This window comes from Carassius gibelio, chromosome A19 (genome assembly GCF_023724105.1).
Source record: "Carassius gibelio isolate Cgi1373 ecotype wild population from Czech Republic chromosome A19, carGib1.2-hapl.c, whole genome shotgun sequence".
NCBI classification, from domain to species: Eukaryota; Metazoa; Chordata; class Actinopteri; order Cypriniformes; family Cyprinidae; genus Carassius; species Carassius gibelio.
Window position 1 is genome coordinate 17,413,196 of NC_068389.1, and position 25,615 is coordinate 17,438,810.

The 25,615-nt window shown below is 38.7% G+C and overlaps 2 protein-coding genes across 46 annotated transcripts in view; both read left to right on the forward strand.

Moving 5' to 3' along the window:
* The window catches only part of LOC127935605 (CLIP-associating protein 2), a 50,750-nt gene extending 43,935 nt beyond the window's left edge, over nucleotides 1-6,815 (forward strand). For all 43 annotated transcript variants that reach the window (XM_052533645.1, XM_052533663.1, XM_052533626.1 and 40 more), the window contains 10 exons: nucleotides 714-857; nucleotides 947-1,090; nucleotides 1,579-1,685; nucleotides 1,839-1,986; nucleotides 2,520-2,721; nucleotides 2,819-3,012; nucleotides 3,111-3,239; nucleotides 3,353-3,559; nucleotides 5,494-5,610; nucleotides 5,738-6,815. In XM_052533645.1, the coding sequence (XP_052389605.1) occupies nucleotides 714-857; nucleotides 947-1,090; nucleotides 1,579-1,685; nucleotides 1,839-1,986; nucleotides 2,520-2,721; nucleotides 2,819-3,012; nucleotides 3,111-3,239; nucleotides 3,353-3,559; nucleotides 5,494-5,610; nucleotides 5,738-5,827 (1,482 nt within the window). In that variant the 3' untranslated portion in view covers nucleotides 5,828-6,815. The remainder of the gene's footprint in view (nucleotides 1-713; nucleotides 858-946; nucleotides 1,091-1,578; nucleotides 1,686-1,838; nucleotides 1,987-2,519; nucleotides 2,722-2,818; nucleotides 3,013-3,110; nucleotides 3,240-3,352; nucleotides 3,560-5,493; nucleotides 5,611-5,737) is intronic.
* A 599-nt stretch (nucleotides 6,816-7,414) lies between these two features.
* LOC127935608 (upstream-binding protein 1) lies at nucleotides 7,415-25,033 on the forward strand. Of its 3 annotated transcripts, none has more exons than XM_052533675.1 (17): nucleotides 7,419-7,639; nucleotides 9,739-9,921; nucleotides 14,126-14,277; nucleotides 14,372-14,448; nucleotides 14,726-14,831; nucleotides 14,969-15,075; nucleotides 16,225-16,377; nucleotides 16,561-16,671; nucleotides 19,120-19,233; nucleotides 19,405-19,511; nucleotides 19,600-19,654; nucleotides 19,773-19,866; nucleotides 20,360-20,450; nucleotides 20,563-20,684; nucleotides 21,736-21,878; nucleotides 22,470-22,521; nucleotides 23,359-25,033. In XM_052533675.1, exons 1-17 carry the CDS (start codon nucleotides 7,572-7,574, stop codon nucleotides 23,394-23,396), a joined length of 1,773 nt encoding a protein of 590 aa, XP_052389635.1. In that variant the 5' UTR covers nucleotides 7,419-7,571; the 3' UTR covers nucleotides 23,397-25,033. The 3 variants fall into 3 exon arrangements, with proteins under 3 accessions (XP_052389637.1, XP_052389635.1, XP_052389636.1); XM_052533676.1 differs by having other exon boundaries at nucleotides 7,480-7,639; nucleotides 9,054-9,921; XM_052533677.1 differs by lacking the exon at nucleotides 9,739-9,921 and having other exon boundaries at nucleotides 7,415-7,639.
* The last annotated feature ends 582 nt before the right edge of the window (nucleotides 25,034-25,615 follow it).

The window sequence follows — 25,615 nt, forward strand, 5'->3', positions numbered from 1 at the left end:
GTGGCACCAAGCAGTACAGGTCAGTGAGAGACAGGGGAAGCAATTCTATAACGCGCAGCTCCCACAACTAAAATCCCAAATCCAGTTTCAGCTGTAACAGACAGAAAGAGAAGCCACTCACTGAATCCTCTTCTGCATAAAAATAAAAGATAGATCCAAAGATTTCCACCCGTATTTTTATTTTGAAAATGCTTTAGTGGCAAGTTAGTGTGTGGTATTCAAAACAACATTTTCCCCTCTAGTCAACCTACAGAGGGGGGCTTTTTTGGTCCTAGTTATTACCGTAATTAGTCAGTTTTGATGGAAGCAGGTTTTTTTTAAAGGCATGATGTTCGAGAAAGTGGGACATCAGTGAAAGAGAGCAGGACACAACCTGCTGGCAACACACATACTCTTGAGACACAAGCTTTTTGTCTTTGAAACGCTGTGCTGAATCCATTCACCCCCATCATGCTCACTCCATTTCCCCCTGCTGTCTTGCTTCATTTCGTGGATTTAAGAATAGCTGTGAATGTGTGACTTTGCGTGCTTGTCTGTAACTGATGGACTGCAGAGTTGATGGTGCTTTGATTCTGACTGTGGAGAAGTTTGATTGAAGGAGGGTTTGTGATTGAGGTAAAACTTCTGGAGTGAATGTTGCTGTTGTCTTGAATGACATTAATATGCCTTAGTTGAGTTTATTGCACAGTTGTAACACAAGGATAATGTTTCAGGTGAAGGTGGCTATTTTGAAGTACATAGAAACACTGACCCTACAAATGGAGCCACAGGATTTTGTCAACTCGAGCGAAACCAGACTGGCAGTGTCGCGGATCATCACATGGACCACCGAACCCAAGAGCTCTGATGTCAGAAAGGTACGAGACATTTGTGATGATTATGAAATGCTATACAGCGTGAGCGGTCTGGATTAGTTTGAAGGTCTAATTGTGTTCTTTGATTGCAGGCAGCACAGTCAGTGTTGATCTCGCTATTCCAGCTGAACACGCCAGAGTTTACAATGCTTCTAGCTGCACTGCCGAAAACCTTTCAAGATGGAGCCACCAAATTGTTGCAGAACCACCTACGTAACACTGGCAATGCAGCCCAGGTGATCAACACATTACTAATGTAGTGATACACGTCCACCAAGAAGTTTACATGGATTGCTCATAAACATGCTAAAGTAATGTAAAATGTTCTAGAAGTGTCATTGTCCTGTAAACATCTTTTTAAATGCAAAGTGATTAAGCTGTAAATATTAGTTATTAGTATTATTAAAATGATTATTAGATACTTATGAATTATATAAATGTATTAAAATAAACATAAAATATTTTATTTTTCAGTGCTACAGTATTATTTAAGTTGATTTATTTTTTATAATTTAAGTAATACAATATTTTGAATAATAATAATAATTTTTTTATTTGTATTTTCATTCAGCCCATCAGCTAATTGTTTTTGATTTTGTTTTGTTTTTTGCATTGGACTTCAAAAATCTGATCAAATTTTAATGCTAAAGATTGTATTGCGTAAATGTTTATGAATCACTTCTGAACCACTTTTTCTGTCAGCACTAAAAAAAGTTTATTGCAGGCTCCAATGGGAAGCCCACTCACCCGACACACTCCAAGATCACCAGCCAGTTGGTCGAGCCCTTTAACCTCCCCTACCAACACATCACAAAACACACCTTCACCAAGGTACGCCACTGGATCACAAACTACAAACATGGACAAAGATTCACTCATACTCATGCACAAATGCTGTCATTACAGTCGGGTAATTGTTTGCTCAGAATTTCTCTGTGGCTAATGTCCAGTGTCATTTGTGCGTGTGTGCGTGTGCGTGTGCAGTGCATTTGATTACGATACTGAGAACATGAACTCTGAGGAGATCTACAGCTCCCTGAGGGGAGTCAGTCAGGCCATCCAGAACTTAAGCGTCCGCAGCCAGGAGGACATGACTGAGCTAGCACGAAAAAAAGATGGAGATGGTGAAGAGGTAAGGCAGACAAAACAAGGAACAAATCTAAAAAATAAATTAAAGCTGAATAGAAATGTAAAAAATAACTAATAAAAAATATTTTTAAATCAAAGAAGTTAAAATTATTAAATACTAAATTATATATTTTTTGTACTATAGTATCATTACAAGAGTAATTTATTTTTGATTGGTTTAATTTATATAATTGAAATACTAATAAAAATAATTTATTTGTATTATTGTTATTATATAGTCATATGGAATATTTATTTTTATAAAACTATTTCAAAATATTAAGAAATACTTAAATTGTATATAAGTCATCCCAAAATAACCATGCCAGTTTGATATACCAACTTGTGTTGGTATAAAAAAAGAGAGAGAGATCACAGGGTGATATGAAAGCGCAGTTAAGCACTCATTATATAAAAGCTTTTTTGAATTTTCATCATTGAGAATGACCTATTAGAATCAAGTATTCCAGAGAGCCGTGTAATAAGACTGTAACACTGATATGTGGAAGTTGTGTCCTGAATGTGTCTCTTGTTCAGGGTGGCGATCAGCCCACAGACTCTGGTCGGACAGCGCTGGATAACAAGACCTCTCTGCTAAATACTATGCCGCTCCTCTCCTCGAGTCCCCGCCCAACAAAGGAATACCAGCCAGTCAGCTACTCTGACTCCTCCTTCAGCTCCTCCCCTTTTAATAAAAGCCTGAAAGATACAGACCAAGATGCTGAGTCCTTCACTGATGGTAATGCACTCCCATAGCTATTTGTAGCTGCTTTGTGAACAGTGTACGTGTAAGCATGTGTGTGGGTCTGACTTCCTTTCTGCTGGTGGTGTTACAGACAGTGGTGTGGACCAGTCTGAGATGGTTGCTGAGCTCCTAAAGGAGCTCTCGAATCACAGCGAGCGGGTGGAAGAGAGGAAAGCTGCACTGTGTGAGCTAATGCGGCTGATTAGAGAAACACAACTGCATGTTTGGGACGAGCACTTCAAAACCATCCTCCTGCTGCTCCTAGAAACACTTGGGGATGGAGAGGTGCACGCAAACATACACACACTGCTGTAAACACACTCTAATATGAGTCATAAAGATACATCTTATTTACTTGCGGATCTTTCTTTTTTTTCTCTCAGCATGTCATTCGGGCATTAGCATTGCGGGTGTTGAAGGAGATCCTGAACAGGCAGCCGTGGCGCTTTAAAAACTATGCTGAACTCACCATTATGAAGACCCTGGAAGCACATAAAGATCCACACAAAGAGGTCTGGGGTCTTCCACATGGAAAAGATCATGAAACACATTAGACCAACAACCTGAACTAAAGCACAAAACCAAACCTAAACATGCACAAAATGTCCTTTTTTCTCTCTATTAGGTGGTACGGGCTGCAGAAGAGGCAGCGTCTGTGTTGGCGACCTCAATAAGTCCTGATCAGTGTATTAAGGTGTTGTGCCCCATCATCCAGTCGGCAGATTACCCCATCAACCTGGCTGCCATCAAGATGCTCACCAAAGTCATTGACCGGCTTCCCAAAGAGGGTCTCCTTCAAATGCTCCCTGAGATCGTCCCTGGGCTCATTCAGGTAAAAACTGTATTTTATATCATCTAAGTTTGGGGTTAATAAACAGAGTTTCCTGAAATACTCAGTGGCACCACAATGCCATCACTGAATCTACAGGTCCTTCTCAAAAAATAAGCATATTGTGAAAAAGTTCATTATTTTCCATAATGTAATGATAAAATTAAACTTTCATATATTTTGGATTCATTGCACACCAACTGAAATATTTCAGGTCTTTTATTGTTTTAATACTGATGATTTTGGCTCATGAAAACCCCAAATTCCTATCTCAAAAAATTAGCATATCATGAAAAGGTTCTCTAAACGAGCTATTAACCTAATCATCTGAATCAACTAATTAACTCTAAACACCTGCAAAAGAGGCTTTTAAAAACTCCCAGCCTGGTTCATTACTCAAAACCGCAATCATGGGTAAGACTGCCGACCTGACTGCTGTCCAGAAGGCCATCATTGACACCCTCAAGCGAGAGGGTAAGACACAGAAAGAAATGTCTGAACGAAAAAACTGAACGTGTGGCAAAAACGCTGCACAACGAGAAGAGGTGTCCGGACCCTGAGGAAGATTGTGGAGAAGGACCGATTCCAGACCTTGGGGGACCTGTGGAAGCAGTGGACTGAGTCTGGAGTAGAAACATCCAGAGCCACCGTGCACAGGCGTGTGCAGGAAATGGGCTACAGGTGCCGCAATCCCCAGGTCAAGCCACTTTTGAACCAGAAACAGCGGCAGAAGCGCCTGACCTGGGTTACAGAGAAGTAGCACTGGACTTTTGGACAAATTTTGCATGTCATACGGAAATCAAGGTGCCAGAGTCTGGAGAAAGACTGGGGAGAAGGAAATGCCAAAATGCCTGAAGTCCAGTGTCAAGTACCCACAGTCAGTGATGGTCTGGGGAGCCATGTCAGCTGCTGGTGTTGGTCCACTGTGTTTTATCAAGGGCAGGGTCAATGCAGCTAGCTATCAGGAGATTTTGGAGCACTTCATGCTTCCATCTGCTGAAAAGCTTTATGGAGATGAAGATTTCATCTTTCAGCACGACCTGGCACCTGCTCACAGTGCCAAAACCACTGGTAAATGATTTACTGACCATGGTATTACTGTGCTCAATTGGCCTGCCAACTCTCCTGACCTGAACCCCATAGAGAATCTGTGGGATATTGTGAAGAGAAAGTTGAGAGAAGCAGGACCCAACACTCTGGATGAGCTTAAGGCCGCTATCGAAGCATCCTGGGCCTCCATAACACCTCAGCAGTGCCACAGGCTGATTGCCTCCATGCCACGCCGCATTGAAGCAGTCATTTCTGCGAAAGGACCAAGTATTGAGTGCATAACTGAACATAATTATTTGAAGGTTGACTTTTTGTATTAAAAACAAAACTTTTTTTAACACTTTTATTGGTCGGATGAAATATGTTAATTTTTTTAGAGCTGTATGCCAAGATCATCAACATTAAAACAATAAAAGACTTGAAATATTTCTGTTGGTGTGCAGTGAATCTAAAATATATGAAAGATCATGATGCTGTATAACAGGGGTGTCAAACTCAATTCCTGGAGGGCTGGAGCCCTGTACAGTTTTATTCCAACCCTGCTCAAACACTCATACCATGTAGCCTGAAGGACTTGATTAATTGTCCCTCAGCCCTGCAGAGTTTAGCTCCAACCCTAATTAAACACACCTGATCCAGCTAATCACGTCCTTCAGGCTAATTAAAAAAAAACAAAAAACTAGTTGGTTTGTGTGTTGTTGGAGAAGAGTTGTGACTAATCTCTGCCCTCCAGGAATTGAGTTTGACACCCTGCTTTACATTTTATTTAACCTCCCTTTGACACCCCCTAGTGGACATATTTTGGAAACAAACAAAATACAAAATACATTGACTTACCCTAATATTAAGCATCTGTGTATGGTAAAGGTTTTTGCTCTCCTTTGCAGGGTTATGATAACTCTGAGAGCAGTGTACGAAAAGCATGTGTATTTTGCCTTGTGGCCATCTATGCTGTCATTGGAGAGGATCTGAAACCTCACCTCAGCCAGCTGTCTGGCAGCAAGGTGAGTCATTTACTCTTGCAAAACCTCTTTCCCTTTTCCTCCTTACTCATTATCTTGCTATCCGTCGGTTTTAAACCATTTTAAAAACATTTAAAATCTATAACATGTACATTCTGTCTTTTCCCAGCTGAAACTGTTGAATTTGTATATAAAGCGAGCTCAAAGCGGCCCCAGCGGAAGCGACCAGTCTTCAGATGTGGTAGGGCAGGGCCTGTAGCCGTGCTGTCACCATACAGAACTACAGGGAGTCCCTTGCTGGATTTTTAACACACATGCATACACAAACTCCTATACATGCTTGCCTACAGATACACAAAGCCGCATGCACCTACACTGCTGGACACACTCCTCCAACCCCACACATCTTCCAGTGGGACATGCAGCGAGGAGCAGCGTCGGACTGAAACTCTTCCTCCAAAATAGGATCACCGCCACTCCGTGTGCATGTCTGAGAAACCACTATTTGTTGCACAGATAGTGGACTGCTGATGTAGTTTTGTTGCCTTGTCAATGAGAAGATTATGTGTGTGTGTGTGTCAGACAAAGGAGGAGGAAACCCAGCAGAAACAGGGGGATGTTGTGGGTGTCATTTTGTGCAACATGGAAATCATTTCTTTTTATCAAAGAGCTTTTGAGAAACTCAGATTTTTAAGATGAAGTTCAAAACTTCATGGTCTGAGTGACGTGTCATTAATGTTCCTAATTGCTCACTATCGATTATTATTAATGGTCATATCAGTTCATAACAGTGAGCGCTTGGTCCAGCTTGCTCTATTATAAGGCATTCTTTGCTTGGCTTTATGCATGTCATGAATAAAACTGAACCTTTTTATCTGGTTGCGTACATGGCTTAATGGGCCACGCAGCAGTCGTCCTGCACACCCAAGATTCTCATCGCAGTGAGGCCACATGTGATACCACACCACATAGACAATATGTATCTATATATATATGTATATCACCATAAAGGAATATTGGAGAAGATCTTGTGTTGTCCTGAGGGCGTGTGGATTCTTTAAAGTAGCATAGTGTTATTCTTCTCCGATGGGAAATTTGTAGAAAATCTAAATGCCGCAACTGTCTCGTCACATCTTTCCGGTAGTGTCGGTCTTTCTCCCAACGTAAGGAAGTTCTCTTTCTTCCTGCTGCATTTCTAGAACTGTGCTAACGATAAAATTCAAATAAAGAAAATGTACAGTAATGAACTAACTGTCTCCTTGTTATTTTTTCTAAATGCACCTCTGTACCTGAAAAAAAAAGACTTATGATTTATAGGGATAATTTTAAAATTATCAAATTTAAAATGTCATTCACTTACCTCGGTGTTGTTCCAAACCTTTGACTATTTTCTCTGTGGAATGTAAAAAGATATTTTAAATAATATTTCAACCGTTTTTGGCCATAACAAAACCTAATCCCACGGTTTCACAGACAAGGTTTAAGCTAGTCCCAGACTAAAATGCATGTTTGAGCCGTCTCAACTGAAAATAGCTTGCTCTGACATATCTTAAAATATGTCAGTGTCATTGTTCCGTCAAGATGCACACCTGTAATGTTTCCTTCTAATGCATTTTTAAAAAAGTTGTTTAAATATCTTAATTTAACTAAGGTCTAGTCCTGGTTTAAACTAAGACCCGTTTGTGAAACCAGGCCAGTGAGATCCAAATAACATTTGACACCTTTGACATAAATTTTAGAGAGAGAAAAAAACATTTTAAAGAATTAAACTAAGAATTTCGTTTAGAAAAAAAAGAACGACACTGAAGTTTTAAAAGGTACTTTATGTTGCCGTCTCTGGCGACGTCATATTGCAGTCACGGAGGGGCGATCTCGTGCGCTTTCTCGGACGAAGTTCACTGCTAAAAAACAAGAAGGCAACGTCGTGACTCGATGTGAGACTGCCTTGGTCGCTGTTACTAGTTTTTCAGCATTGATCACGGGATTCGTAGATAAGTAATGCAATGCTTTTCTGGCAGCTGCACACTGGGAGACTTGATAGTCGACAGACCTACAAATGCAGGAACACACGGTAAAACTGAGTGCTAGTCAATAACTGTGGTGTTGTGTTGAATGTAAATTAAATGCATAACTTGTATTGGTATTTCCATCTGAATTCATGTTGAATTTGTTTTCTTAAGTTACAAAAGTGTCACTGTGTATTTGTTGTTATTATACACAATCCCACACATATATACTACGAAAATGTCTTGACTTTATTCCGTTAACGTTACATGTAAGCTGTAGTATTACTTGAATTTATCTCGTGTCCACTCGTGATGCGAAGGGTTTCTCATATCTGTCACATATGAATCGGTCCAAGTTTGTTTACTCTGTTGAGAAGCGTCTTCGGTTAGGTAAAGTTAAATTACAGACTGTATTCATTTATCATACACAATTTCAGATATTGCATAACAATTATTTAAATTATTATGCTGTATTGCTGTTATATGAAAATTTAGGAGTAGACCAAATGCAAACAGTTAAGTTCAGCAAAATGTAAACAATTTTTAAGCAAATATATATATATATATATATATATATATATATATATATATATATATATATATATATATATATATATATATAGAAAAACCCTTATCATGAGAGCACAAGTTCAACATTTCTGTTAAAGTGTACCTTCATTATATAGTTGACCCTTGTCTGAATGTACACCAGTGTGCTTTTATTGTGTTCACTTATTACCCATCAGCCATAGCAAAAGTATGATGATGAACTGGGTGTTTATAACCACCACATACAACCAACTGCTAGAAAAGCATTAATGAACTTGAAATTTTGACTCAAACTTGCAGTGTAAAAGTGCATTTATCACATGCTTAAAATGACTTAAAATCACTTGTCTGTAAAGAGCACTTAAAGTGCAGTAAAGTCAAAACAAATGAAAATGTTATAAACATCCTCTGGAGCTTTGTTGGCCTCTTCTGGCTGCAAACCTTACAAATAGGTCTGGGTGCCCTTAGTTAAAAAAAAATCAAGTATTTCCCAGCTGTCTCACAGAGCTGGGACTGAATTCCCAGCTGTAAACACCCGAGGCTGTTTTGTTTATAGGTTGGTGGTCTGTTTAAGGGAACTCTAATCATGTTCAAAGGCCCATCTGCCTTCCTGACCAGATCACCACAACAACAACAGGTTAAAAACACCCAAAACGTGTCCTTGAGTGGCCCTCCCTATTTTTCAAAAAGGAATTTCAGAGCAAAAACATCCCCGGTGGGATCTGGAAATCTCACAATGGGCCTCATTTATCACTAGACAGCAAAAGCAGCTGTCTGTCTGTATCTATATTTTCTTGTCATTTTACAGCAGTGTTGATATGGACTTTGGCTGTCAGTTGTAGATCTGAGGTTTTGAACAAACGTGTTGATCGGGATTGTGATCTATAAAAAGAATCTTACATATTAAAATGTTTGCATTTCTTCCACCAGGTGACTTGAAGTTTAATGTATGCGCTGCAAGTTAAGGGTAATATTGTGTTTGGAAGTCGAGAGTGACTACAGTCCGTCGCTCGGAACACTCGTTTAGGAAGAAGATGACGACAGATCCTCGCAGAGCAACGTGATTGGCTGTCAGATTCCCGAACCGGGTCCGTGCTGAGGCTGCAGTTATCTCACGTTTGGGGTTTGAATGGTGGAAGACAGAGGACCGTGTCGATGTGTTGTGATCTTTGGCCTCTTCCGGAAGACCAAACGGGCGGCTCAGTACGATGAAATTAGGTGAACGCTTTCGGATCGCAGAGTGCGTAAAGACACCGTGCCGCGTTTAGGATTAGGTGAAAGCAAGCGAGCTCTTCCAACCCAATTACTCGAGCGGACATTGCGTGTGAATGCGGGTACAGTCAACAGCGTCCTCCCACCACCCTGTTTTTATATAATGGAAGATCGCATATAGATATGATGTGCTGATGTATACGGAATAACACACGGGATCTGGAAACGGATAATACGGTTCATCTCGAGACTCTTATTTCTCGCCTGTGTTATTGTGAAACTGAAGCAATGGCGAGGCACACGGTAGTCGGCTCTAGGGCCGTTTGCCCTGCTTTCAACAGCTAGCCTTCTGCAGGTGGAAACCTAACCAACCTTAGTAGGACTAGCTGACTCCTGCTCGCAGGTGCTGTCTGTCCGAGGCGAAGCTGGCGGCGCTGCGGTTAGAGTCGGAGGACAAGGATCTGGGCGCCATGGCGTGGGTGCTGAAGATGGACGATGCTACCATCGAGTCCGGGCTCGTGCACGACTTTGATGCCAGTTTGTCTGGCATCGGCCAGGAGCTCGGGGCTGGCGCGTACAGCATGAGGTTAGAGCAGCATGCACACCGATCAGCAGCTTTCCAAGAGTCCCTGATCCGGGGGCGATGCAGGGCATCTGTGACGGCGAGCTAGTTGGCTAGCTGTCTTGATCGCAGTGTTTACATTGCGAACTTCGGTATTCCAGGCGGCTTGTGCTAATTGGTTTCAAAAATTCGTAATTTGACATCCTTATTTATCATTTGGCAACTTCGCGAGATTGTTTTGTCGTCTGTTGGATGCAGTGTGGCTAACGTTATATGAGAGTTGCTATAGCTAGCTCAAAACAATAGACAACGAGTTGCATCCTAATGTTGTCTAACCATCTTGAGAACTAACGAGACCTGTGTCCGGTTGCATAAACTTTTTAAACTAGTCTTAAAAGTTAAGACCCCTAATTATTTTCTGCAAGACTGGATTACAATTTTTCAAGTCAGTTACATATAAACGTAGATTGACCTCATTTGAATCTGAAAAGTAAGACTGATAACCACTTCGTTAACTGAAGATACAGTCTTAACGTGGTGACCGTTTATTCATCTGACCCCTCGTTGTCGAGCGTTAATCAATCTACTCACGCTTCTTTCGAGTAGATATAACGTGGCCGCGCTGGAACGATAACAAGCGCGATTGAAGTCAAGTTACTTCCTGGAACAGGATGTTCTTTGACATGCGAAATAAACCGTTATGAAGAATTCGTTTACATTTTATTTAAACGAATTCGTTCAAATCTTTTCTGTTCGCATGTATTGTGTTAAGGGCATTAAAATGTTTAGTGAATAACACGTTTTACTGATTGAAGAAATTGTGCCGAGCGTCGGACTCCATTACGTCATACGATACTGCGCTTAGAGGCTATGATTACGTCATTGAGGGTGACTCGGAGAGAGTTGATGCAATATTTAGGATGATGGTCATATCCTCGGGAGAGTCTGTCTGCATTTTCTTTGTACCTGAAAAATAATTAAATGTAAGATATTTCCTAGCAGTCTCATGACAATATGTCTTTTATACGTTAAATGGTTATATTTGATTTAATAAAATATGAATCTCCTTGTTTAATATGCAGGCAACCCAGTAAGTAATTAGACCGTTGATTAGTCAGAAGCTGTAATTTTGTAGTCATAAAAGTGTTGTTCTAAATAACCCAAATAAATTCCTAAGGGAACCTGAAGTGTGTGACAGTTGGGTTCTGGAAGGAGAGATCCCATTCATTTTCTTATTTGGGGAATTTATTTTTATAGAAAGCTGAGCCTACTGTTATGAACTCACCTACAGTGAGCTATGAGGTTATTAATCCTTAATAATTTGCTTTCTTGAAAGAACAATCATTTTTACCAGCGAAGTTCTGGTAAAAAAAAAACCTACATCACTTATAATTTTGCAGAGAAATGTCCACCAGTCAAAGAATCAAAAGAAGCAAATAAAACCAAATGAACTTTCATGTAGCACTGTGAATGACATAAGTGTCAGTCTCTCTACTCTCTCATAATTTGTACAAAAAATAAAATTACACATAGGTGTGTGTGTGTGTATATATATATATATATATATATATATATATATATAATCTTTAAATCAATAGTTTTATGTTTCTCTGCTATTTCATTGTCATTTGCAATGCTTCAAATAGAAATTTATGTTGTTATTCACCTCATAGCTGGTTGTTCTGGTTCTTGGTTCTTAAGGACTTCTCAAAAAATTCTCATGTCTGCCAAAAAAAGGGTGTTCTTTTGTCAGCTTTCAGGATCGACTACTAACTGACATCAGAACTAAACAGCTCTATTTTACTTAGGAATCACATGGCTCACCTTTACTGTTGGGCTCTTTTTAAATTTTATTTTATAGAAATACTGTTTGGAAAATATCACATTATTATTTTTATTTTATTTAAACGTGCCATTAACACTGCAGCCATTTGTTATTTGTTATTTAGTTGAATCTGACCAATATCAAGCTGTCCAAAACATGCTGATCCATTTTATTCATAGATATGTATTGGGTTTTTCCATGCATTTCCACTGCAAGCCAGGTGCTTCAGCATCCACCTTACTGGAAGAGGCAAACCACAATCCCCCAGCATACGTCACTGTTTCATTGGGGTATTAATGATGGAGCATATTATATTTCAGTTTTCCAAATCACCGGGAGGCTTCGCCATTCCCATTTGGCCACAAGGAGTTTGAAATAGGGTCACTGCATGATAGGAATACACATTATGCGCCTGAGGTCAGGGTCCATGGATTGGTTACTCTGAGATGTGGCGGGATTCTGGAGGTTGTAGTGGAAAGAGCAACGTCAGCATTTTCCCTGGAGCGCTCTGTTATTCTGCAAGTGTGCGTATGCAAGTGTCTGAAATACTCTGTGTGAGATTCTGTGGGGGTTTTGTTAGTGGTGGGAGCACTGTAGTGTGAGACAGCAGGAAGAAGGCTGTTCACATGCTCTCTCCCGGTGATATCAAGTTTCTTGACACTCTTCCAGCGTCCTGCAGATTTGCAGTTGACACAGTCCTCTATTGACGTTAGAGGACCAGACAGTGTTTTTGGGTAGTTGAGGCGTAACCTGTTCAAATACTTTAGGTTAAAACATACATATATGTTAGAGAAAGTGTCCTGTGACTGCTATTTAATTATTTTTAAACATCATTGCCCAGATAATTAAATAATGGTCCCACTTTAAATTAAGTGGCCTTAACTACTATGTATTTACATTTAAATTAATCATTTGGTACAATGCGTTTATTGTGTACATACACCTCAATAATATGAACACAATGAGTACATTGTATTTATTTTTGATGTACATAGTAGTTAAGGCCACTTAATATAAAGTGGGAATGAAATGATTACTTTCTTATCAGTATCTGGCAGAATTTAAATATGGCTCCATGCATAATGAAAATAGTTAGTGTTGGTGTTAACATTGCATAGAATTATTAATAAATAAATAAATATATATATATATATATATATATATTATATAAAAGATCACCTTTTTGTATTGTCTAGTTTATTTAAAATCGTTCCAAGTCATAATTTTTTTAAAGCAAATACAAATATTCCATGTATTTTCTAATTTAATGAGGTCATGAATACAGCATGCACTATTTTAAAAGAATGATCAAAATGCTCTTTAAATGAATTTAAAAAGAAACTATAGCATGAGACAGGATATGGCAAGTTTTTTATGTCAGCTGCCCTTACATTTCTTTTGGTAGCATTAGCCATTGAACTTTGGTGAAATATGGACAGGAATAAGACACTTTTTCCATTTTGAGTTTGCAGGTGTTTTCAGTCAACAGGGTCAGATAAGTTCAAGATCCAGGTATCATGGAGATGTGCCTATGATTTTCCTATGGTGTCTGTAAGTCATTGGTGTGACGGGGTGACGTTTGAGGTAAATGAGGGTGTTTGAGATGCTGATTATCTGACTTGCGTTCATGTGGATGGATAAGCTGTGGAACAGAATGTTACAGTGCAGCTGCTCATTTTTCAGAAAACATTTGCAGATTGGTGGACGGGAAGGATCCTGCAGGCCGCACTGTTACAAACGTGCCTTCATGTCAAGCAGATTGGCAGCTAACTGACTCAGCGTCTATAGCTGTCACTGCACCGGCCTGATAATGCCTTTACATGTGTGAGCGTGGCAAAGAAGAGTCAAGCCCAGAGCCATGGCAGCATTTAGTAACTCCCTATATATATGAAATGTAATCAGATTTTGGGCTAAATATTGTGTAAATTAATTAATTGTTTGATATTGTGACACATACTACCATCAAAACCCATTAAAAAATTGTTAAAAATGTCACATGATCATTCTAATACACTGATTCGGTGATCAGGAAACAATTCTAATAAATATTGAAAACAGTGGGCATTGTGATACATTTTCAAGAAAAAAAAAACTGTTTATTTTAAATATCGTAACATTATAAATGCCTTTACTGTTATTTTTGTACACATTAATGCATCCTTGCTGAATAAAAGTATTCATTTGTTTAAAAAAAATCACACTGACCCCTAACTTTTGAAGAGTACTATATTAATATGTGATTGTAAATGCACCTCCTTTTTGTTTAATTTGTATTTCCTAGCAGTCTGATGACAGTATGCTCTTTATATGTTTGTGGTGCAGAAGTATGCAAGAGGTTCTAACTGACATAATTCACCATTTCATAACTTCCATTTCTCTTTGTCTGTGTTTGTTTTCCCTCAGTGATGTGTTGGCTCTGCCCATCTTTAAGCAGGAAGATGTTAGCGTTCCAGTGGAGTCTGACTCCAAGAATCCTCCGTTTCAGTATGTGCTGTGTGCCGCCACGTCCCCTGCTGTTAAACTACACGAGGAGACGCTCACCTACCTAAACCAAGGTACAGGTTTCACTACCCATCTCTATTCCTTAAAGAATACCAAGACCCTGGTTGAGAAGATATTCAGTAACACACTTCCCATCTCCTTCTGTAGGCCAGTCGTATGAGATCCGGATGCTTGATAACAGGAAAATAGGGGAGATGCCTGAACTCAACAACAAGACTGTTAAGGTGAGAGCTTGTGTGTTTTATCAGGGCAGTGCACTCTGGGTTTTGTGTGGCGTGAATGCGCTGATTTAACCACAGTGGATGTCTGCACTGTCTTTTTACATCATCAAATTCAATTCAATACAGGCAACAACATAACTAGGATAAAATCTCTTTTGTTTTGCCATGGTGCTGTGGACTCAGCAGTGCAGGAAGTACTGCAGTGGTGTATGGCTCTTTAAGAGAGCTGCTTGTTCTGATGGTTTGTGTTTGTGTGTGTTTGGTTTGGGGTGAATTATAGAGTATAGTTAGGGTGGTTTTCCATGACCGAAGGCTTCAGTACATGGAGCACCAGCAGCTGGAGGGCTGGAAATGGAATCGGCCTGGCGACCGCCTCCTCGACATCGGTGAGAGCTCATGTGTTTACTTTGGGTTGCCACAATCAGTTCGTTCAGTCTTTTTTGATTCTTCAAATGAACAGTATCAAAGCAGCGTAAAGCCTCAGGAGAGAGAGTTTCTACAATGTGTCGTGTGTTTGTTACAGATATCCCCATGTCAGTTGGCATCACTGAGCCCTGCACACACCCGTCACAGCTGAACGCTGCAGATTTCCTGTGGGATCTCTCCAAGCGAACGTCTGTGTTTGTGCAGGTAAACCCGAATTCTAGATCTAACCACAAACATGCAGCCATGTTGTCATTATTTCAAAGGTTACATAAACACACTAGAGTTTCAGTATGAAATGTCATTTGCAAACAGTTCTTGGGGCAGTGCACATGATGTTTTATATCTCGCTGTGTTAGATTACACTTATTGCAACATTGTACATAGTATTTTTTTGCAAATGGCTTTTGAGAGTCAACAAAGAAATCAACAATTGGGAACAACACTATTTTGCAACCAATTTTTACACATTTTAGGACTTATTTAATCTAAACACTCTTCATTTGTAAGAAATGTAAATGGTTGAACAAAAGTAAAAAAAAATAAAAACTTTTATTCAAATATCTGAGTTCCATTGTAATTGTGCGGTTTTATGATGTCATATTAAGTAATATTAATTATTATGTAATATTAAGTTGTTTAAGATAAACAGATGGCTGTTTACTTGAATATTTACAATTTTATATAAATGTTAGTTCAGTGAGAAATACATTAAGATTACAAGTCATTGTTTAAATTGTAATGAAATAAAAAAAAAAAAGTGTGTGTTATTTATATTACATTTAAATACATTACAATAAATTATTAAAATACAATAACATCATTATTATTATTATCATCCATATTTTGCTGTGGTATTGAAATTATTATTCATAATATAATATATTGTATGATATTACTAATTTTGTTTCAGCAAAAATCGAGCACATATGTGCAGTTGTGCATTCACTGGTGTATATTGCTTCAGGTCATTATTTAATTCTGGATGTCAAGATACTCACAGTTATATAGAGCATGCCTGAAGCCGAATCTCATTGGCCAGAAATTCTCTCTCACACTGAAAGAAGATGTTGTGCCAATAGTGTCAGACAAGTTTAAAATGATCTTAAAGTCCCAGACATGTTGGAGAGAGTCTGACTAGGGGCTACTGGCTCTTCGACATTATCTCTTGACCTTGAAAGCTCCTGATCAAGTTTCAAACATGTGAATATCGTTCATGTTGATTAGAAATGTATCTGGCATATCTTAATCTGTGCAGAAATAGTGCATGGCATGCCAAGGATAATCTCAAAAGTGCTCCAGGAACCGATCATGTGTTCCACATTAATTCTCTTTTATTTCCTTACCTTGTTAAAGGTTCATTGCATCAGTACAGAGTTCACCCCGCGGAAACACGGCGGAGAGAAAGGAGTTCCGTTCCGGATCCAGATTGACACTTTTAAACAAAATGAAAGCGGAGAGTACACCGAGCACCTGCACTCCGCCAGCTGCCAGATCAAAGTCTTTAAGGTGATGCCACACGTATGCAGACATGCATTAAATGCAAGGAAATATCTGTAGAGTTGAAGATTGCAGATCTAAAGTTTCTGACACAGAATGCTTATGTAGTTGAAGAGTGTGTTTTGAAGAATTAATATGATATTGAAGCCTTTAGTATATATTAAAGTGTATCTCATACTCTCCTATTAACAGCCAAAGGGAGCAGACAGAAAACAAAAAACAGACCGAGAGAAGATGGAGAAAAAGACTGTGCAGGAGAAAGAGAAATATCAGCCCTCTTATGACACCACTATATTGTCAGAGGCAAGAATATTTAAGTATTTTTGTTTAGTTTTGACCATTACTACTGACACCTATTGACGTGGCTACAGCATCACATAGAAAAAAAACTAAATCTTTGGCTACTAATTGTAAAAATTAGTATTTTTTGGCCTATTCATGGATGTATTTGTCACCCATGATTAATTTGGACCAATAAAGGGGTTGCTGAGATAAAGTGAATATCATTTAGCATTTCACACATCTAGTAGAAGTAATATTCATGCTTGTAAGAATTTTTCCTTCTATTCAGAAACAGTATTATTTAAGAATTATTTATATGCTATTATAGTATTTAATTAGATTTTGATTTAGCTTATATTTTTGTTTATATTTCAGTCTTCAGTTGTAGTTTGTTTTTGTTTCTGTTTTCTAATATTTCTATTTAGCTTTGGTTTATTTTTATTTTAGTTTTAGTACTTCCACTGTATTTGTATTTAATTTGGTTTCCTGTTAAACTGTTAAATACAGTTTAATTATTTTCATCTTTATTTCAATTAACCATAATGAGTCTTAGTTAGCAATAACAACTCAGAAATCAGAAATGAAGTTGATGAATCAGACTGTCCTTGCATTATACCACCTTTAACTAGCAAGAAGCAAATCTTGGTTCATGACTGTAACAAGTAATTAGGCCGCTGAAAAAAGGGACAAGCCCTTTAATATGTTTTGCCTAATCTTCGTGTTTGAGTAGGAAGAATATCAAGATCCTTTCAAGGTGGTCTCTCGATGTTTCAAGACTGTGTAAGCTGATGCTTTGGGGAGCATGCAACTTCACGCCATGTTACTACGAAGGGCACTTGGCATAAATGCAGACAACATATAAGCACAGAGAGACTCGACAGCAATTGGAATGCATGGTACAGTCATGGTACACAATCAGTACATTCCAGACTACAGCTTCTCACTGGAGCTAGACATGCAGTTGTGGAGCTGACCAGGATTAGACAGCACATTAGCCTGGGGTTATTAGGGAGGGCAGGTCTACTGAACTGTTGCATGTTCATGCACACAATGGCAAGATATAAGTGGTGAGATGTAGCACTTTAAAACTATCAGAAACCGATGTCATAGACAATCACAGCAACGGAACTCCAACAGCTATAGATTACAGCATAGAGAAACACTGGAAGACCCAAAGGTGTTTATGCTACAAAAATGTGTGCATGGGGGTACTCTTAACACTGATTCCATGTATCCTGAGAGGATGTGCAATGGAATTTATTTTATTCTATTTCCAAACCCAAATGAGACTGAGCAAATTGTCCCTAAGCATTCAACCCCAATGAAAACGTTCATTTTCTGGTTGTCATACTCCCATTGAGTTTACATTTTCATCTACTCAAGCAGAACTTTAATGTTATCTTCTGCTTCAGCAGTGTCTCTGGCTAAAACTAGCAAACGTTAAAGTTAGTGATTTGTTTGTCCAAGTGAGCGACAGTAACTAAGGGGATAGGGGCTTACCGATAGGTCAATTGCAACAGCAAGCGACAGACCCGGTGCTTAGTGTTCACTATCTGATGACACCATATAACACTACAGCCAGTTAGAAGGACAGGACAAGCTCAGTAAAATGCATGTTCAGGGGCTAGCGGCCACTGAAACCCAAATAGGAAACTCAGCGCCAAATAGGTTAACTCAGTGCTTCAGATAGAAGCAATGACTCTGCACTCATTACTATCGGAATCTAGCTGTGCTAGACATCACAACAACTACATCAACAAGCGATGATCTGGATGGCATTTTGCCCACAACGGATGGCATTTTGGCCACAAGTTCTCTGATTTCACAACTGAAACTGTGCTGCTCTATGCAAGAGTCTGAAGCTTGCCTCTTTTTTTTTTTAGACACTTTACATGCAGTTACACAAAGCTATGTTAGCTGTAAAGTCGGCCGATATGCCGGTAAGCAACGTTACACATCTGTATAAAGAGAGTGGCACAGCGGGCACTCGTCGCAGAAAAGCTGCACAAGGGCTAGCCAAGCCTGGGGTTCTCACTTTTTTTAGCATCACAATGCGGGCAGTTAGCGCCCTGACTGGCAGCTTCTGCAGTGCTCAGCCAGACAGAAGCCACAAAGTTTAAGTCTGTCTGGGATCCCGATGGGTCCCCCGCAGATAGGGTACACTTAAAATGATATCTCAATCTGTTCTCCACCAGGACGCATAAGGGGATTAGCGAAACGTATTCCATAATCCTCTCTGGAGATGAATCCACTTTGAAGACTTAAGCTAACTTATATAGGGCATTTTCCTGCCCCCTTTTTTGTGTGCACGTCACGAGCACCATTGGCAGTATTTGAGGAGAAAGGTATGTCCCCAAAGCATCAGTTTACGCTGTCTGCAACGTCAGGAGACCGTCCTGAAAGGGAACTGTGCTTCTAGAGTATCTAACTAAAAAGGTGTTTTCACTCTGGTTTGTCTATTTTGAGTAGACTCGATTGGAGCCTGTGATTGAGGAGGCTGTAGAACATGAGCTAAAGAAATCCAGCAAGCGGACACTTCCTGCAGACTGTGGCGATTCCATCGCCAAAAGCAAAAGAGGAAGTGTAAGCGCCCACTCACCTCTGCTGTGTCAACAATTCACTCATACTAAACTCCAGAACATTCTTCATATTTGTGTTTAGTTGTGCCCTTCATCGGTGTGTGACAGGTCACACATTAATCTGACATCAAAATTCTGTTTTGTTAAGATCACTTTGGACTTTCTCTCATTGTAGTGCTCTCCATGGCCAGATAATGCATACGTCAACCCCATCACAGCAGCTACACCGACCTTCAGCTCCAGCACACACACCTACAGCAGCGGCAGCACAGTACCAGACAGGTGACCCACTCACCAAGCATCTGTTTCTTTTACATTGTGCAATGAACCAGAGTTATTCATTTTCTAATGCTTGTACTTTTGTTTTTAGTGAGTCATCTTCACCTAACCATCAAGGGGATCTTGGTAGCCTCATTTCTATGGAGGTTTGTACATGTTTGTATATATATATATTTTTTTTAATAATTTGCCTTAAAGATGCACATTTATTTTTATGTTGCATCTGAAAAAATAAAATAAAATAAATATGTGAACTTTCTGCAGTCTCTGAGTCCCACAGCGTCTATACAGGACACACAGAAGTGGCTGCTTAAGAACAGATTTAACTCATACAGTCGTATTTTCACCCATTTCTCAGGTATTAACACATGCAAGTTTTTGTTGCAAAGATTAAACTTCACCAGGGCTGGGTAAAAATATGTAGTTATGAAAAATCGCAATCTTTATTTGTATTATCCTGATAACAATTCTTAGTTGTCCTAACAAGCTGTGTGTAAAACCAAACATACAGCGTATTCTGATTCACAAACAATTGAATCCTATGAACTGGTTCTTTTAATGAATAATTAAAAAAGAGAAGTTACCAGTTTGAATCAGTCTGAAACAGTTGCCTGCATAATTAACATCGACAGAGAGAGAATCTTTTGCAAAGTAAGCTGATTGGGCATTAACGCTGAAATATCAAAACAGACTGAACCAGACTTGGAATTTAATAGAATCTATAGTTTCTGAATCAGAATCCAATGGAATATGGAAATCTGTGTCGTTATCCAGCCCTAACAGACACACAACATTAAACTGTAAGTAGTTATTAATGAGACCGATTTAAAATGATGGATTTTTCATCTCAGGTTCTGATCTACTGAAATTAACTCGTGAGGATTTAGTCCAAATTTGTGGTGCAGCTGATGGAATCAGACTCTACAATGCACTTAAGTCAAGGTATGATAAAAAAAAAGGGATGTTAATATATAATTAAGGTGATTTCGTACAATTATGAATGTATAAACTAAAGAATTCTGTTCACGTTGTGTGTGTTTGTGTCCCCGTACAGAGCAGTGTGTCCCAGACTTACGGTTTACGTGTCCCTGGAGGCGTCTCAGAGTGAGAGCCCTCTATTGGAGAAACGAGGACACAGCAAAAACGGCGAACACAGCAGTCCAACATCCATACCTGGTATATAAATGTCAAGTGTGGAGACTTGCACAGCCATTCGTAACATACCACAATCACAGCGAAATAAATTACATCTATTGTGTTGCAACAACAGACATGCAGTGAAGCATTATTCAGGAGCACTGAATTGCTTGATCTGTTGTACTATCCTTCGTAACCTGTCCACCAAAGTACTAATAACTGGTGAACTAAAATGCATTCACTTCCATTTCTTGATCCTGAATATCATGTAAATAGTGAAAAAGTGTAAGCTGCATGACTTTCTATTTATCAAAACAATCCTGAAAAAATATCACACTTTACACAAAAATATTAAGCAGCACAACTGTTTTCAGCATGGATAATAATAAGAAATGTTTCTTCGAATGATTTCTGAAGGATCTTGTGACACTGAAGACTGGTGTAATGAATGCTGAAAATTCAGCTTTGCCATCACATGAATAAATTACATTAAAATATATTAAATAGAAAAAGGTTATTTTAAAATGTAATCATATTTTACTATATTACTGTTTTTTACTGTATAAAGGCAAATAAGTGCTGTTTTAATGAGCATAAGAGACTTAAAAAAATGCTTGAAGATCTTACCAACCCTAAATTAATGGGTAGTTTATAATATAAAGATGCAGCAAAAGCCATAAAAAGAAAACATCTTGTTCCTTTTCCTGCGCTCAAAAACACAACTCCGTAACAACTGACATTTGTCACCTCAAACCCAACACCGGTCTCTCTGTAGCCACTTCTAATAACAAACTTATGTAGCAGTGCTAAGACCCAAACTCATTTACCAAGAAACAGTCAGGTTAACTAACTATTCTACAGATATTCACAAATGGTTGTGAATCCAAAGTGCAGTACTTGAAGTACTTAATAATGTTTTATCAAACACATTGAATCACAGCCAAATGTAAAATTGTGGCAAATTTCATCATGTTTGTCCCTTTCTGTTTGTACTCTTTTTGTTCTGCAGATGTAAAAAGTTTTTATTTGGGTCAGTGTACTGTGTAATGTACAGTCCTCTGTCACAAAGTGTGTCTGTGTTTGCGTTTAGTTTACCACGCTCTTTACCTTGAGGAGATGACCGCTTGTGAGCTAACTAGGAAAATCTCCAGTGTCTTGGCGCTGCCGCTGTCCCACATCAGCCAAGTCTACAAACAGGGGCCCACAGGGATACACATACTACTCAGTGACCAGGTAAACACAGACCTACTTCATAGATTCGTTCAACCAGACTAAAAGCAGCCAGAAACAGTCTCTTATCTTTCCCTGTTATCAGGTGGCGGTAATAAGTTGGCCAACCGTGGCTGCTCATGTTACTAATGTTTTGCATCATGCCACAGATAAAACACACTTCACTGTAGACTTTTTTTTCCCCGATGGTTATCATTTGTCATGAATAAATGCATCCTGTAACGTGAGGAACGTCACGTGATGGATTTGTCTTGTCAATGTTTTTGAAAGAAGTCTGTTCCACTCACCAAGGCTGCATTTATTTGACCAAAACCACAGCAAAAACAATAATATTGCAATGTAACAGTTTTCTATTTTTAAATGTTTTCTTTATATTACTTATATTTTCTTATATAATTACTGTAACAACCAATGTTGATACTTACTACACTGAACAAACTGATGATTTAATCACTTTGAAAATGACATTTATTCCTAAAGATCATTTTTGGAACAAACCTGTGTAGTGTGTACAAGACCTTAATAACTCAGATATGTCTTAATATATATAAGAGAATACCTTAAGAGGCAATCTTTTTTTTTTTTTGCTTGCAGATGGTTTATAATTTCCCAGATGAGAGCAGTTTCATTGTCACCACGGTACAAGGTAAAACATTTTCCAAAAACACAGTCAATCTCTGGTGGAAACATTATAACCCCTCAGTAGGTGCATTTACATGGACACTTTTTTTCTTCCATCAGAATGAATTCAACGTACCGAACGTAGTGTTTACATGAACGGTAAATAAAGTGATCAGGGTGATGTGCGTGTTGTTTATGTGTCACAAGCTTCTGATCGGATTTACTCTTTTGACATGCGCTCACTGCATGAATATACAGAATTTCACGCTGCTGTTTTAAAAAGCACACGTTAATTTATCTACTTCGGGTCTTAATTAGGCAACGACCAGCACATGAACTGTTGTGCTGCTTAACTTTACTTAAGCAAAAAAAAAAAAAAAAAAAATGGCAGTAAAAGTGCCTCTTCCCGTACTCAAAACTTGAAGTCTGTTGATGAGAGTCTTAAACGAGGACGTGGTCGTGTTCCACTTCACATACGCTGTGTGAAAGGGGAGATTTATAATGACAGGACACTTACTTATGACATTTTATACACTTTTTATTTATGACATTTTATATATGTCATTATGCTATTTCTACGTCACTGCGCATGCGCAGTACTTTCCAGTTTCGGTTTTCAATCCAATCAAGTGTTAACACGTCCTCTCGGTCGGATTACAAAAGGGATAAACCACCCATTAAAATCACTCAATTACAATCAAAATTTAGTCGATCTGATTGACGTGTTTACATGTGACATTTTTATTCTGATTGTGCTTCTCGTCCTATTACGATCGCATTAGAAGGGTCCATGTAAACGCAGCTAGTGTTTTTCTGTTCTCCAATCCTTCTGACATCTTCTGTGACATTTGTTCGTCCTCAGATGACACCAGTGATGGATTTCACATTGTCCTGAAGTAGAGCTGCTGCAAGCAACGTGAAACAGAGTGTGATGACATCACAAGGCTCCATACTGCCATTCTTGAGCGTTGAACATGTTCCCTCCATCCTCCTCTCTCTTCCTTTCCTCATCTCTCTCTCATTCTTCACGTCTCACATATCGCAGAGAGAGAGAGATGGCCAAGGTTGGACAGGGCCTCCTAACTGTTAGAATCTGACTTCAGTGTGCTATTTGTTTCATATTGAAAACACTTAAACTGATGCCAGTGTGTACGAGTGGTGGGCTTTTAAGTATGCATGCGAGTATGTTTTTAAAGGTTGAATCAGGAGGCATGGAGGTGGGCAGAAACTGCAAAGAAGTAGAGGAGAATTGTGACCACTTCTACTTCAGCATTGTGTTCGTGGATGAATCTGAGCATCTGGCACCGTGAAATGGCTGTGCTCAGACTCTGTCCTCACATTGCTGGTTATGAACGTACAATACATACTTGAGTTTATCAGCCTTTTGTCTGTGAGGTGTCAAGTGTTCCACTACCTGCCCCTTCAAACTGGCCTTCAGACTCCATCACAAACCCCTCGGTTGATAGTAATCACCTCTTTTTCCAATGTGGGGAAACGCGTCCTGACTTAGGCATGCGCAGGACGTCTTTATGTCTGTCTGGATAAAATCATTCTTTGAGTTTGAGTACGGTGCCCTGTAGCTAACCTGAGGATGTAAGACTCGTGTTTTGGCTGTATCCTACTCACTAGATGACATTGTCAGTGCTGATATAATTTTCCAATTCCTCTCTCAAGACCAAGAACATTTCTGTTGACTAGATTCTGTTTCTTAGCATTAACTTTGTGCTTCGTGGGATGCATTAATCGTCTGCTTGTTCCACATGTTGGTGATGGTTTTTAGGTTGTGATTGTTGTGCTTCTTATTCTCTGTGCCTGGTAACTATTACCCGCCCTTTAAAGTAGTTCCTGACACAGATAATATCATGACTATTGATAAATGTGCACAATCACAAGCAGCCATTAATTATGTTTCCTATAATGCCTTTGCTTTATTATCTTAATTTTTTGACCTAGGACATGACGTCAGCTGGTGCTTTTCTAAATGCACATGTGGTTAACCGTCAGCTGCTCCAGTTAAACCTAGCCATCATGGCTGCGGTCAGCCAGCCTTTTTTCATTCTTTTCTTCCTTCTTAAATTGAGACTGACTCAACAGGTCTTTTATCTCAGTAGTCATGTATTGGGCAGCTGTGCTTTGGCATGTACTGTGCTTATTATTGACACTTTATAGAGGAGCATGGTTGAAAGAATGAATCTACTTTTAATTCTCATTAAAAAAAATATAAAAAAAGGAATGACCAAGTCTGCACTGAAATCGATACCACAATAAAATGGACATTTTTCTGTTGTTGGATGCTCACTTGAGACTTTTGGTGTACACAATGTTTCCAAGTTGAACAAATGATCAAAGTCTAAATCCATGAAGAGGTGTGTTCCTCAGATCAAATGCTGTGGATCACCGGAGTGTCCTCTGCGTTTCCGTGATGGTAATCATGGTGCCCTCATGTCACTGTCCGTCTGAAGAAGCCTCTCTTCCATAGGGAGAGCTGGGATGTACACAATGCCTGTACCAGAAATAAAACTAATTTTCATATTGTCTCTGAAGTACTTTTTATATTGCAATCTAATATAATTATTTTGATAGTTGATTATGTGGTTTTTACTTGAGATGTTTTGTAGAAAAGAAGAGATGAGTGTTAAATTAGGAACATTATTTTTAAAGGATTTCTGCAATCAAATTGCAAGACATTTATAACATAGGGACATAGATGAATTATTAATGCACATCTAATGCAGCTATGATGCTAAGACACTTAATTCAACTAATAATCCAGGGTTAATCTTTATTCAAATAATTTAAATGATTTTATATATTGCCATTTCAACAACATATATGAGATTTATTCTTAGACCGGGAAAAATTTGTTGGATACATTAATTTTGTGTGCCATGTAGAAAATGTATTTTGTCATACAAAATATGTGGTAACACTTTACAATAAGATTAAAGTTATTAACATGAACCTGAACTAACAATGAAAAGCATTTTAATATAAATATCAATTTCATTATTTACTAAAATAAATTTAATGAATGTATGTACTGTATAAAATGAATGTTAAAATTATTTAATGGACCTGGGCTAACTTGAACCAACAATAGAACAGTTATTTTTAACTGA

What these genes read in the sequence shown, in the direction of transcription:
- LOC127935608 (XM_052533675.1), top strand. Translation starts at nt 7,572, where the DNA reads ATGCTTTTCTGGCAGCTGCACACTGGGAGACTTGATAGTCGACAGACC. An exon ending in ACACCACTATATTGTCAGAG is followed by an intron (nt 16,672 to 19,119) that starts GCAAGAATATTT and finishes TATTTTGAGTAG; the next exon opens with ACTCGATTGGAGCCTGTGAT. An exon ending in ACATACTACTCAGTGACCAG is followed by an intron (nt 21,879 to 22,469) that starts GTAAACACAGAC and finishes TTTTGCTTGCAG; the next exon opens with ATGGTTTATAATTTCCCAGA.